Source organism: Ambystoma mexicanum, chromosome 7q (genome assembly GCF_040938575.1).
Source record: "Ambystoma mexicanum isolate Mex_15411 chromosome 7q, UKY_AmexF1_1, whole genome shotgun sequence".
Lineage (NCBI taxonomy): Eukaryota > Metazoa > Chordata > Amphibia > Caudata > Ambystomatidae > Ambystoma > Ambystoma mexicanum.
Genome location: NC_090941.1, coordinates 709,273,224 through 709,288,226, shown reverse-complemented (window position 1 = coordinate 709,288,226; position 15,003 = coordinate 709,273,224). Strand labels below are relative to the sequence as shown.

The window sequence follows — 15,003 nt, the reverse complement described above, 5'->3', positions numbered from 1 at the left end:
TTAGGAAGGGCATCGGGAAGTTCTTCTAGCAATATACCAGTCTGTCCAAGTCTGCCCTAACTCTGGACGGTCGTTTACAATGATGATGTCCTCAATCAACACGAACATTTATTACTAAATAGAAGAAGCAAATTCTAGTCATAGCCATGGGTAAACCTTTCAGCAATGTGATCTCTGTATCTTACAATGGGCCCATCAGGATCATCTATATACTCCAATGTCATCCAGATCAAATTAAATAATGTGCGTTTGTTCCGCAATGCTGAACCCGAGTCCACAAACATCTGCTTCATTTGACAAGCCATTGGATCCATCACCATGGCAAACAGAAACGAGACAAGGGACACCCCCCAAACTCGCGCCGCTGTGACCCTGCCACCTGCTGGAGATAATGTGGTTCTTCAGTACTCTAGAGAGGGCAGCAATGGAGCACCTCAATCCACCTTAGATAATATTTTCCTATCCCAAATATCCTGAACACCTCCAGCATGAAAAACCAATCTATGCAGTCGAATGTTTTTTCACATCTAAATTGGCGATTGTCAATTGATTCGGTTCTTTCTGCATTGGTTCAATAATCAGAAAAAGGGTCTAATATTTGAGAAACATTTCTCTGAGGCGAAAATCCTGCTTGATCCTCCTGCACCAATTTAGCAATCAACCGAGCAAGCTTTCCTGCTAGAACATTTGCAAGAATTTTACTTTCAACTTTAATCAAGGAAAGGGCACAGTAAAGACCCCAAATCCAGCAGATCCATAGCAGTATAATTAATGCTTGCATAAAGGCTTCTGGGCGAGCCCCGTTCTAAGGTGACTCAGTATACAAACTGTAAAATTGTATGGGGAGTACATCCCATATTCCCAATTGCCCATTAAATTTCAAAATGAAGGTGACTGTGCAAGATTCCCCCGTCCTCTGGGGTAAATGGAAGTAAAGTCGCTTCTTCCAAGATAATGTCCCTATTACAGGTGCATTCTTGTTTGCTAAGGGAATAACTGCTGATAAAAGACCCTGTCAATACTATTCCCTTGGAATATTACCCATAAGCATCTTGTATGGCAGAAATCACAGTAGTTGTATTTTCCCTATTGTTAGGTGAGTTTTCCTAAAGCCCACCTGGGGGTAAGACTCTATAAAGCTATCCCTTGGTATACAGGTCCCAAATTCATGGTATAAGCCTGTACTACCCAAAGGATTGGTAGAATGGCAAAGCAGCCAGGCTTATCTTATGAGGAGGATGTGATGAGTGCAATTAACCCAGTCAATACATTAGCCTAAATAAACTCTTACACACTGGAAGTTATAATAAAATACATATTTATTTTATAAACACATGGCAAAATAGGTAAATACTGTTTTAGACTAACCAAAACACACAGGAAACATGAGCAATACTTCTCATAGGTGACTGCTTCAATATAGTGGTGCACACCTGCATTTGTTACAGTAAAATTAGTTTAATTTACAAAGTCACTCAGACAAAGTTTGTAGGGCGGAAATGGGGTTATTCAGTACTAGTAGCAGTGATTTACTTCTTAGCAACACTTTTCAATGCTTTAGCAGTCCAATCCCTCACTGGTCAAGAGTTCATGGAAAGTCTGTGCAGATGGGAGCAAAAGTCCTATGCAGCAGCAGAAAAGGCAAAGTTCAGGATACTTTCAATAAAATGCTTTGGTATGATAACAGTTAATAAGGACCCTGCAAAGGACTCCCTAAAAGAGCACAAGCTGTTAAGCCTGGGCGAGAGGTATGGGTGGACACCCAAACACCTGGTATCACTCTGCGGTCTCACTGGAGCAACTATGTGAGCCCCACAGTACTTTAGGGTGATTGAAGAAAATGCAGCTGGATTCGTTCCTTTGCAGCAGCAACAGACCCGATTCCTGTCTGGTGACAAAAGGAGGGCCTCTGAATGGGATGCCACAGCAGCAGTCACAAGGAAGGGCCCTCAGCAAGGATTTCTTTGGTCTCCCACGCCGGTCTGCAGTTATGGTGCCTTTTTATCAGCTTCAACAATGAATGGTTGCCTCCCAGTCGATCTTCCTCCATTCTGCAGTCCTGCACTTTGGTGAGGGGACTTGGATGACTGAGATCGTGCCTCTCAAGATCCAACTGGAGCTTACCAAAGCTCTGGGAGAATTCTTTCACGAAAAGACGTTGCACTGCAAATGGGTCAGAGATCCCCTGCTATTCGCGGTTTGCAGCCCTGGAAGGTCACAGCACCTCAGGGGATGGCTTGATGTGCAGTTTGTCTTGTGGCTGGTTGGTCCCACCAGCCAAAGGGAAGGAGAAGGGCTCTTTGGAGCTCCTCTGTCGATAAGAAAACTGGGCCAGGACAGCAGTGGTCGCTGCACGGTAACTGCAAGCATCTTATTTATTTTTGCATTTATAAAGCGCACGCAAGCCCTTGGGCATCAGGCCACTGAAATCCAGTTACATGAGGCCCATTGGCTAGGAGAGTTCTTAGTTCAAATATGGAGAGTGTTACTTGGGTATTGACAGGTACAAGAGACAGTAGTTGCCATGCATGAACTGCTGATATGGGCGGCGATGTCCAACATCAAGTAGTTCAGACGAACAACCAGGTTTTTAGGGCTTTTTGAAAGGCCCAGTAAGAGTTTCGGCCCTTAGAGGCTGAGGGAGGGTGTTCCACTGTTTTTCAGTGATCACAGGGAAGCTTACCCCTCCCACCCCATCTCTAGTCCACTTGAATTTAGGTTGGGTCAACCTATGGGTGTAAGGAGTTCTGGTGGTCCTACTGATTAGATGGGGGTCTGCCGACGTCTCTGGTAGTCTTCAGCTTCAAATCTTCTGTTCCAGTGGTCGATTTGCCCTTGGCTCAGGAACCTCACCTTTTATTAGGATTTCCCATTCACTATTCTGAAAACTCTCTCTGCAGTTTAGAGAAAGGTGTGGGTCGCTGTCCAATAAGGACAGCCAGCTTCCCCCTGGTCGATTCAGGCACATCAGCAGACAAAGGACAGAGGGAGTGTTAAACTCCTCCCCTGCTTCCTGTCCTCACAGACACACTGGAACCTAGGCAGGGGCACAAAGGGTTCCCGCCAAAGGCAAGAATCGCATTCACCGTCCCCTTCCAGAATGGTAGAAGAAGGACTAACAAAGGACATTCACACAAGAAATGGCAAAAAAAGGAAAGGACCCACCAAGTTGGAATATAGGTGGCCCTTTTCTGCATAACTGAGGCTGTAAATACAGTTTGCGGTACAAAACAGCACAAACGTTGGTAGAACATGTCCACTGCCACCAGCCATAACTATAGGGTGGTCACTGGGACCAAAAAGTCACATGAGCGGAGAGTCTGGGGATACTAGGTATCCCCTTAGCACTCCACATAAGGTGGTGTGCGCTCATCTCTCATAAGTTAAAGTTTTAGGAAGGATACAAATTATCCCTCTTTCCTTAAGGACAGTAGTTCTTAGGGAAAGGGAAAGAGAAAGAATATCAAAGGAGAACCCAAAGGGTCCCCAGCAAAACTGCACATAGGGTGCTGTGTGCTGCCAAAGTGAGACACGGGTGCATTTAAGCGATATGGAGGAAAGCAAGACTCCATAAAAAAAGGTAAAACAAAGAACAAAGTGCCCATGGTTTCAGCAAGCAAGAATGAATGAGGTGAAAAGGGCTGCCCTCATTCAGGAGAACAAGAAAAAGGCCCAGAAGTCCATCAAAAAGTACTGGGGATCTATAGGAGAGGGGATTTAGCATAAAACTGAAACATCTCCCCAACTCCTATTAACAAGCCAAGCTAGTGTTTTCCGCTCCTTGGTCTACTTTTGTAATACATATTGGTAACATATTCCATATAATAAAGCTTACTAGAGGTTAATACAGTTTATGTAATTCTCTGTTTCGCCATTGTTTGTCTTATACGAAGGTGATGTAGAAACGCATTGCGATTCTTTGCTGTCCAACTCAGTTCAATGTGCCGTTGTGTATGGTCGGAGAGTGTACGAATCAGATATTTTGCAGGAGGAATTCGAAGCCCATAATGAACCCAAATTTATCTGCAAGAACTGATCCTCCAACAGACGAAGAATACCCAGTCTCGTCCAGATTAATGTATTGCTGTTATCTCTATGATCATAATTACTTTTACATGTAATCAATGTACTGGAGGCCAGAGCAAGAGGTTTATCTATGGAGAATGGCGTCAAGCTCCCTGTGTAAAACGCATATTGTCTCCCGTCTACACCAAGCGATAGTCTACATGCCTACACAGAATGCCAGATAGCTGCATAAAAAAAAAGATCTTTGTTAGGGGCATAGGAACACACCATTTTAACACATAAGCCCTTAGTGTCGCACAAGGATCCGCTGTTTGCCAAATGAGTCTCTTAGAGCATCACTAATTCAATGCGTCCACTGCACATATAGGACTAGATTCTGACACTCCATTACCACAATAATGTCTTTAATGTTGCAGGAATTATCTTGGAATTAACCATCTGATTGATTCACCTTATGAGAAAGTGCAAAACTAGTGTACACCTTTCCAATAAGGGTTGGCATGTGCATAGCATTATTCTCCGTCGTCACCTGTGTGGGCAACCACATGAGCATTTGTGCATATGCATATACACTCTGCCACTCACCTGTGCAACCCAACCTGTGTTGCAAAAATTAAATAAGACACTGGTCACCTTTCTCTCTCCCAGTCTTCACCCTCAAACACCCAAAACGTTACCCAGAAAAACCAAGTCAACCTCTTCAAACCCCCACGTCCCCTTCTACAAATGAGAAATCAGGGTGTAACAAAAACTCCCAATTTTTATAGCTACTTTGAGAGCCTTCCCTTTGGCGTCTCTACCACCAGCCAGTAGGGGAGCTGGAGAAAGGAAGTGTCTCAGAAAAGACGCCTTGACGATGAGGGTAGACAAAACTAGAAGATTTTACGTCAGATTATTAAAAGGACAAAAACATAAATGCCAACAAATGTATCACTGCCACACCCCTTGTAATGCATTGGGACCCTTTGTCAAACCAGAACATGCTAAATCAAAACAAAAAGATTGAGTGTATGTGCTTCACTATATGACACTTGTTCATGCTTCTCCCAGTCCCCGTTAGGTCAGTCCCAATACAGTGCAGTGCACTTTTGACAGTGGTGGTTCGTGACTTTTAAGAGTGGTGGGACGTAAATGTTGTTTCAAATAATATGCAGAATTAGGGCATTTTACAGCACAATTTCAGAAAAATGTAATGAAAGCCATAGGCTTTACAAACAGCTCTCTCATAGGAACCAATTAAATGTACCAATAATACAGATGTGGGATCAATAATAGCACACCCTAGCGCATTCTGCAGCAGAAAACCATGTATGCACCCATAAGAAAAATGTTCAACCTTCTCCTATTAGAGGGATGCATATTCGTGCCATAACACCGAGGTAATGGCTGATACAATGTGGCAATTACACCCCCAGAAAAACTGCACCCATAAATCATATGCCAGTAGGAATAACACATGGCTTAAAAAGTGTGGCCAGAGATTTATGTACTGCAATAGTGCTTCCACCCTATGCAACAAAAGCCCCAATGTACATGCAAGCGTTGCTCAAATACCCAGTTAGATGCTAAGGAGCTATGTAATGTGCTTAATGCCAGGGCAATGCTTAAATACAACATAGTGTCACCAAATACGAAAATGCACCTCTCCATCCCCTGATCATATTTATAAGTGCCGTGCACACTGATTACAATGCAAATCAGGTTTCTGAACAAATTGAAATAATTAGCAGTACCAGACGCCCAAACCTCTGAGTTACTTCTCCTCTGCCTTACATCCATTTCCACTCTGCCATATCTCAGTCAGATACTTTTTGCATTTTAGAGCATAACCATGGGCGGACAGTATGGCCCTCCAGCCCAGTTTAAACCATTTTAAAATATTTCCATCCACACACACCACTGTAAACCCCTTGGCGCTCAGAAGCACAACCACAAAACAAGACATCTGCAACCAATGGCAAAATAGCTCTGTCGCCAGATTGATTCAGAGCAAAGTTTGTTGGAAAAGGACCTCAGTCAGCGTACAAAAGCTGAGGGCACGTGCTAAAAATGAAGATAACGGATAGCAGCATATTTCATATTTCTTAACCTGCTTCACAGAGTTTGACTTATGTATATGTGTATGTACACATTTTACCAACACCAGTCATAGCAAGACAGCATGTGCTGCGGAGCTGTGGACGACTAGTGAGTGACCAGCTATCTGTTTACACTGGTGACTGTTGAGGGAGGAAGATGCTAACGTGGTTTGGTTTTCTCCCAGTTGAGGCAGCCCTCGACTTAAGAGGAAAGAGGGTGGGAGTGAAACGATATGCTGTGCCTGCTTTACTCTTATTGATGGTGCAGGCCCTCAATCAGTTTTAGAAAAGGAAACACGCTTAGTAATAGCTACAGTTACCGTCAAAAATAATGATCCTGACTCCTAGTGAGGCAGCCCTAAAGTTGCTAGAGACCAGCTCTGGAGGCTGATGCTGCTGGGCTACAGGATAAAATCATTGGCCAGCCAGAATCAATTGCTTTGCACATGCGTAACACCTACTTGTTAAAGTTGTCCACTATTTCTTGACAAGTGTACTTAACAGTCAAGAAATAGTGAACACCTTTAACAATCAGAATAAGAATCGGGTCATGTTCACTTCCTATGCCCTTGCACACTTGACAGCTTACACCGGCTCGATTGACACCGATATGAGAGTCCTGTGGTTTTCTGGGAACATCAAATTAACTGAAAGGTTACTTTAAGATAAAGCATTCCTTTGACTTTCCCCTGCAATAAAAAAGGGAAGGTGATAAATTGACTGCATGATCTAATACGCAGCGAGTGCATTACATCTCATAATTTGAACTTTTAAAGAGTCAAGCCGACGGGACTGACTCAATAAAGGTCAATTTAGGTGACTATGTATGACGTTTAAATACACTGCACTGTATATCTCACAGGTAAGGAATAGTTCCTTAAATCATACGTGTCGCTTTCAGTTAATTGTAATTAAGTTTACCGTAAGAGAGTAGAGATATTGTAGTGGTATTCACAGTACGGTATCATGTGAGGCAGAACAGTATGAAGTTCCACCAACACGTACCATCTCGCCTGCCATGAGACAGGACAGGATCATTGAATTGCATGAAGTGTGTACCGATATGTGACCACTCACGTGCGTTGCGCTCAGCTCAGTTATGCATTGATGTACAATAAGGCACATAATGCAATGGACCGGTCTATAACTACGAATCACGGATGACGTGGCACCTGTACAGCACACTTAGATGTTTAAATTGTCCATACATACTTGGCTTCTGGACCAAGAGGCGTTTAAAAAGAGCACCAGTCCGGAAGGCTTTTCTTGACTCAGGAAAAGCATACCGGACTGGCGGTGCTGCTTTTAAAACAAATGATGAGACCATCACTGTGAGATGTAATGTGCACTGTGGCAGTGCCGCAGTGCATGAACATCTCGTAACTGACTGACACAAAACGTTTCAATTAAGTTAATACCATTAGTCACGCAGACCCGCAGACACATGATTGGAGCTTTTGAGTCAGTAGTCAACTTTAAAATTCACACAGGTCTGGGGCTGCCAACTTACCTTAATGAGCGATTGTTCACGGTTGACAGTCCAGTTCTCGTAAGAATGTTCTGGGCTTACTTATGGTGCTGTCCTGGCACGTGAAGTGGGTGGGGGCTGGGAGGGGCTGCTCCTTCCTAAATGAGCCTGCTGAAGACCACAGAGGCAGTGGACTGGAGTCGAGATCCTGCCTAGTGCTTCCCTGCCAGCATCACTTGGCCCAACCCCCAATCCGGTCTATAAAATAGGCTGGGGTGGGTCAGAAAACTGCCACTCCACCACAGCCTGTATGAGAGACACAGTAGGAGGAAAAGGTGAACAGTGCAATCTATGCCTTGGTGACGTTTCAAATTGAACGCCCCCATGCCTCCGTTTGAGCCAGGCTTGGAGACCCTTTGATATCTCCCCGGCTCAAAGTGTACATAGCATGTCCAGTAGGTAGAGCGCTTGAGAGCGCTCTCCCCGCTGCATTTACAGCAGCAGCCAGCCTTGACCAGAGGCTGAGCTGCTGCTTTCTGCAAAATTTTCATTTTCATTGATGAGAGCATCGATGAAAATGAAAGGTGTAAGTTCTGTTATTACTGAGTCATTCACTAAAATAACAAGTATTTGTACAACCTAGAGCAGCACTGCACATATCGCCCCAAATAGACCAGCCGCCCCTGCTTTTAGAGTCGAAGTGGCAGCTTCTACCAACCTGGATGTGCAGGTGGGATGACTTCAGTTCGTAATACTTTCCTGTCCTTCTAGAAATATGTTCTCAGTTGCAGTCGTTTTCTCGAAATATTTGCAAACTTGAATGCTACTCTAAGTATTTACCTGCACATCATCTAAGAGTTTACTATTGAACTAAGTATGATTAACAAATGTGAATAAGTTTACTTACCTGTACATTCTAGTACTGTTAGCTGCCTATAGGTGTGCCCCAATGTCTTCATACTTACCTACAGCCCTTTTCCCTCCTAGACTAACCTGCTGCTCGTCCATTGCTACCAAACCTTTCAGATAGTTTAGGCCAAACCGAAGAATTGGAGCCTTGCACACCTAGGAGTGAGCCTTCTTCAGTCCTACCATATGTGTAGTTTACTAAAACTCCACAACAGTAATGTTGTAGAGTATTACGGAGGAATCCAACAATTAAAGTGAAATTACTTTAAAAGAGTCAAATTAATTGATTACCACCCCTTCGGGTAAAGCTCCTTTTCTTTATTTTCCTTCAATGTTGCCCACATGCAATAGTTCAATGTTGAACAGTGAACTTACCCGATTAGCTAAAACAAGAACACGCTAAAGAGATCCCGTGTGCAGCCAATCTGTACATAAAGTCCAGGCGATTATGCAGACGTTCTACCTATGCTAGGACTGCTTGCTGCAGCTTAGTATGGCCTCTACTGCATCTGCACCGGAATCTCAAGCAGGACTCTAGTTTAACGTGTGCAGTTTGCTGGCTTCCTGACCTGCACACAAAGCACCACTGCTAACACTGCTGCAAAAACGGGGTGCGCAGAGAACAGTGGTGCGTTTGGAGATCGCCCCCCCCCCAACAAATTCTGTGCCACTGTTTTCTCCTTGCTGGTACATGCCCCAGTGATATGAGCCACAACTGACCCGCAAATTAGCTCACACTGCCTGCTCTTGTTTGGTGGCTAACCTGCCCGCTTCCCCAGGAAGGAGCATATGCCCAGGCGCAAAGTGAAACGGTTTGCGCTGCAACAAGAAAACACCAGTTCCAGAAAGTTAGTCAATGCCCATGACTCACTGGGGGCTTCAGCAGAGATTAGGTGGGAGAATGTCTGCAGCATCAAAAGGTGCTCAGAGTTCAGGCGTAGAACACAATGGGCTATAAAATGACTTGTGCACTAGTTGAGCGAGAGAAAATGACAATGTGTCAAATGCCAATACAAGAACTCAGGTTTAAAGTTAGAGAAAAAGAAAGGAGGGTACATGGTAAACAAAAATGAATCTAATCTTCAGAGTAGTTTGCTACAGTATAAAAATGCAACTCCATAAACCGTCACTTAGAGTAAATTGATCAAATGAACACATTACAATGATGTAAATACAGCACATCCAACCAAAAAGAAATACTGGCTCGCATAATCCTGGAGCGATAAACTAATTGAAAAATAGTGGGCATAAAAAGAGAACAGGACCTCATGGTTATGTGAATGTGACACCCTACCCTCTTCACATACGCACTGCATCCTCCATCAGCACTTTTAGAAAGAGCCTCAAAACACACCTGTTTCTCCACAAATAACCCTGCCCTCCACCACACCACTATCGCTTGTCATGCCTAATATTCCTGTCGTTTCCTGAAAACATTTTGTAACTTATTTTATCAACTGCCACCTTTTCAAACTTTGAGCCATGTAAGGTGCTCCGATAACCTCTGGGAAGAGGTAGCGCTAAACATATGAATATAAGCAAAAGAAAATGGACACTTATTGCCACTTAATGTCACACATTTCTAGCCAGCTCACCAATCTAACATGAATAATTCTTACAACTAACTTGGAACCCTCTATGAAGAATAGCCTTCCAAGTAAAAAAATAAAAACCTCAATCCCACCGAAGTATAGATTTTGTCACAAATCTTTACATCGAAAATTGGTCTCCTCGCCACACAACCTGGTACAGCATAATCAAGTGTTTTCAAATCAGATCTGCTCCCAATGGCTGACTGACTTTGGTCACATAATCTAATGACTGTTGGAAGAGATGTTTATTGACTGAAGCAGGTTCTCTAAATTATAGATACCAAATGACCCAATTCAAGATTCTTAATAGATTGTACTGAAGTCTAGCCAGGTTTGCAAAGTTTTCCCCTACTACAAGCAGTGTGTTCTACAAGTGTCATCGGTGACCTGCTGACTTAATACATATGTCCTGGGATTGTTCTCGTATTGCTGCGTTCTGTGCCAAGGTTGCTCTCATGCTAGTCCAAATCACGGATATACCTCCTATATTCGCGCCAATACAATAGTTGCCGAGTGATATTTGGAAAATATTTATAGCCAACCTTATTTGTTTTTACATGGTTTGATGGCTAAATAGTGTATATTGAAAGACTGGAAATCCTGTAAGGGCCCCTTACATGTTGAATTGTTACTTGTGTGAGGAGGCCTATCTTAACTTGTCACTCAATGTCCCAAAGATATATGGCAAGGATTTCACCTTTATTTGGAAGGCGGGCAAAATGTTATATAAGCAGCTACATAATACCCACTTTGATGTGCTCAAGTGTTTTGAAATGCTCTTCCTCAAATTATTGGGCATCTGCTGATCTAGTCTACTAGTTCTCTATACATAAAATTATGTATACTTTTATATACTGTCATGGTTACACAAACCTGTCTACTGTTAAATAAAGTTTAAATAAAATACATTGAACTAATCGTTACAGAGCAGCAACCAGAAACATGCCTGCTAGTTTACTTGCATTGGTTTCCTTTACATTTCTGCACTATTTCAGAGTAATAAGCAAATGACACATATGATGTTACCCAGCGTCCACAGTTTGTGATCCTATGCATCATGCTCACTGCATATATTAGTCTATGCCTGGAATGCGGTCTATTAAATCATTGATCTGGTGAACACTTTCCTGTGTGGCATATTCATTAATATAAACATTACATATGTACCTGTGACTAAGATGAGCCAGTGAATATCCTCATACAGATCATCAAGTACTGTATTGTCAGATGAGTCTGATCCTGGAGAGGAGAGTAAGTGATGCTGCTGATGTCTTTGTAATTGGCCATGAAGCCGTGTCACTCTGTCTTCTAGTAGGCTACGGACAAGAAACAGGAGAAAAATCAATTATATCCTTCTGACAGATTCCCTGCCATATCAAATTCCTCACAATCCTGAGAAAATGTGATGTTAAAAACAAAGCAGTATCACACATCCGCAGTGCTTCCCTTACAAAAAACAATCTGTTTCATGGTAAAGGCAGCACTCAGTCACACTTATTCAGAAGGAACGGTCAAGTCTGCACTAAAAACCAGGGGCATTATTGGACATAAAACACATTGAGATGTGCTGGAATGCATGTTAGTTCCCTTGCCTGCTCCCCCCACCACACCAAGCGATTTAGGTTAAGGAAAATATATGAAGTGCATGCAGAAATTAATGTGTGCGGCTGTAGGGGGAAGCAAAATATGTGAAGCAAGGGTAACGTGCAGCACAAAGGCGTAGTGGATTGTGACATAGGGTGTGTGTGTGTGTTAGAATATAGTTATGAATCAGTAAGAATGACCGATGTAGCAGCCGTCCCACTGCGAGAAATACTGAAGCACCACCATATTAAGACTGAGTTCTAGTCTGCCACAGACTGCAGTGAAAGCACCAGCACATCATGGTAACGCGGCCCAAAGCACTTTCCCATCCCCTTCCCCAGCAAGTGAGACCGACATGGAGGCCTTCAGGCCGGATCGATAAACCAGTAAATGTATCATGTTGTAGTCCTGTGAAATCAGAAAGGAATGTGAATGGTTGAGCATGGGAAGGGCTGCACCTGTGGCGAAAGGACAAACCCATGGGAGTCGGTCCAGAACAGCCAAAGCAACCCAACCCAGATTTAGGGCACTAGCTTTCCCCAGAATAATGGCCACCCTATTTGAACAGCCAGATGCCCACAATTAGAACTCTTAAATCCCTCAAAATGTGACTGATTAGTGTGGTCCGGTAGAGACCCAGGTGAAGTCCTGGAGAGGGGCAGTTGCCAAGGGGGGAGCACAGAGCTAGATGTCCTGAGATTTGTACTATGAGGTGCAAGAGGTGAGGCTGACAAATCAAGTCCTGCGATGGGGAGGCATGGCGGGGGAGCCTGCGTGTCTGGGATCACAAGAAGAGCTTCATTCCAGAAGGCTAATTTGACCTCGAAAGTATCCACTGAGCTCATGTCAACGTCCAGGCGCACATCATGCGATTTGACCAATGGGGAGGGTAATATTCTAAGATGCCCCGCAATCCTGTATTCAGGACTCAAGGTGGCGGGGCAAAAGACCACGTGCTGGAGGGCTGGAAGTACATAGATGTTGGCCAATCAGCCGAGGTACGTTAGGGGCCTGGTAGTATGTATATAGTGAGTAGCCAATGAGGGTGGGGAATTGATACTGTATACTATGTGAGTAACGAGTGATGACACTGTTTCTTTAAATGCTGTGCGTTTGCTTGGAACCAACCCAAAGACCTCTGTGGCAGTTGGGTTCTACAGCACCCTCTGACCCACTTTTCCTTTCTGTATACAGAATAAACCTTGTTATCCTTGCAAGAGGTGCACCAAGCCTTTTTCATCAGGGGATGGTTTATTTGTCTGGTGGTTTGCTCTACAGAGCATCTGATGCATTCAACAGCAGGACTACCACTGGGGAAAGTTTGTGTTGGTGGTTAAGCAACTTGTTCTCACCAATGGACTCCATTATCAACAACGTCAGTATGGCATAGAAGACCATCTGTAGGCTACTCTTTAGGTGGAGTCCCACCAGCCAGATTAAACTGAGCTAAAGCCCACCATGAAGGTCAAGGCTACCTTGACCAAAGATATGTAGAAACCCATCTTCAGGCAATGGGGCACTCTACAAAAGTGCCATGCAATGCAGCTAAAAACACACTAACTTCAGGGATTTGTACTTGACAAATCAGCGGTAGGGGAAGCTTTAGAGTATGTGTGAACAACATAAGACATTTTTAAAGTCTTAGTGCAGAAGGAAATGTCTGATATTAATGATGAAGTTTCTATTCTACATGTCTGTAGAACTAAACCGACACTGTTCCAATAGGCACACACATATGCATGATAAAACATGTTAAAACTATCTGCCAAAGAAGCGCCGTCTTCCCAGGCTCTACCTGTCCAAGTGATGTCTAAAATACAATGTGCTTCATTTGTCTGTATGTGTATAGACAGTTAAAGAATCAGTGTATAGTTTGTGAAATCAGGAATGGATCGTCTATAAAAAGGGTCTGTGACAAATCCAGGGAATTTGTCCCATGACCCCAAAGGGGTGCCACCGCCTTCAGGACTAGGGAGGTGAGCCCTCATCTGAACATCCTAAAAAAGGGACAGGCTAAACAGGATTCGACTAAAAGGACAGGAGGTCCCTAGAAAAGGATGTTGGTTATCCTGCCTATCCTGAAGACTCCATTACTGCCTTTGTTGGAGGCATGGGAGTTGAAATGTATGACTAAACTTCCTGTAAGGGTGGTGTTATGGTTTTTGACTGTGTGCAGAGGATCTGCCAGGAGCGAGAGCAGTGGGAAGTACCAACCCCTGACAGAGGGATAAAGAAAGATCCAATCAACTTTGGAGCAAGGAGACATCAGCAGAGCTGGAGAAGCACAGACACCTCCCACCGAAAAGGTATTGCAGGAAGAGGAGAGCGTACGCCAGGCGTGGCGGGCCGACCAAGGCCATGCCAGTGTAACACCAATAGCACTGCCCAAAGAGGATCTGGGAACGCCCAGACCAGAGAAAACAGAGCACAAGCAACCTGAGGAGGCAGGTCGAGGAACCAGTACCAGAGACCCATCAGAAGCCTGTAGGCGTAAGGGGCAAGCTATGCCGGAAGTGAGAATCCGAGAAGACGCAGAAGAACAGCGATGCCTTAACCAGACTACCCGATTTATCTTGAGAAGCGCCAAGAGGTATGCGGTCGCTGCAGGGAACTGGGAGAGGGCGGCTAGGCCCAACTATACCCCACAGCAGGGTGAGGGAAGCAAGACCCCAAGTTGGGGCATGAGATTTTATTCACCCCTCGGTTGGGACAATAAAAATCATACCTCATGGCAAGGTGAGAAAAGCAAGACCCTAAGGCAGAGCACGGATGGACACCTAGGTACGGTGAACAAAACTATACCTCATGGCAGGATGAGAGAAGCAAAAACGCCCCTAAGGTGGGTCACAAGAATCCGGCCCTCTAGGCGGGATCAACAAAAATCATATCCCAAGGTGGGGTGAGCAGAAACATAACACCCAGGCAGGGTGAGATGTCAATACCAAAGGCAGAGGGCAACCCAAGAACTGCCTTGAGGGCAAGAAACCCCAGAACTTTCTTGGTAAAGAGCACCAAGGATACCCTTACTACAGAGGAAAGGACACAGACCAGTCGACTCCCCAAAACAAAGGAAAAGAGGACCAGAGACAGTTTTGTGGATTTGATGGAACTGTCTAGAAGAAAGACAGATTTAAAGACATTCAGACTGAGACACTGCATGAGGGCCAAGAAGCTCTGTTAGAAGGACCACACTACGGAGGGGGTTAGAAACCAGCCATCATTCAGATGCGAGGGCCAATGCAACAAGTAATAATGATATCTATGTGTTTTATATGGGGGTTACGCCTAAGCACTTTACATAAATATCAAACCCAAGTTGGTATCCATTTATCGATCTTGGAAGGAT

The 15,003-nt window shown here is 44.1% G+C and overlaps 1 protein-coding gene across 1 annotated transcript in view; it reads right to left on the bottom strand.

Annotated features, from left to right (window-relative positions):
- XPO4 (exportin 4) overlaps positions 1 to 15,003 on the bottom strand; it is a 1,090,854-nt gene that overhangs the window by 540,792 nt on the left and 535,059 nt on the right. The window contains exon 12 of the mRNA XM_069640448.1: positions 11,241 to 11,389. Within this exon, the coding sequence (XP_069496549.1) occupies positions 11,241 to 11,389 (149 nt within the window). The remainder of the gene's footprint in view (positions 1 to 11,240; positions 11,390 to 15,003) is intronic.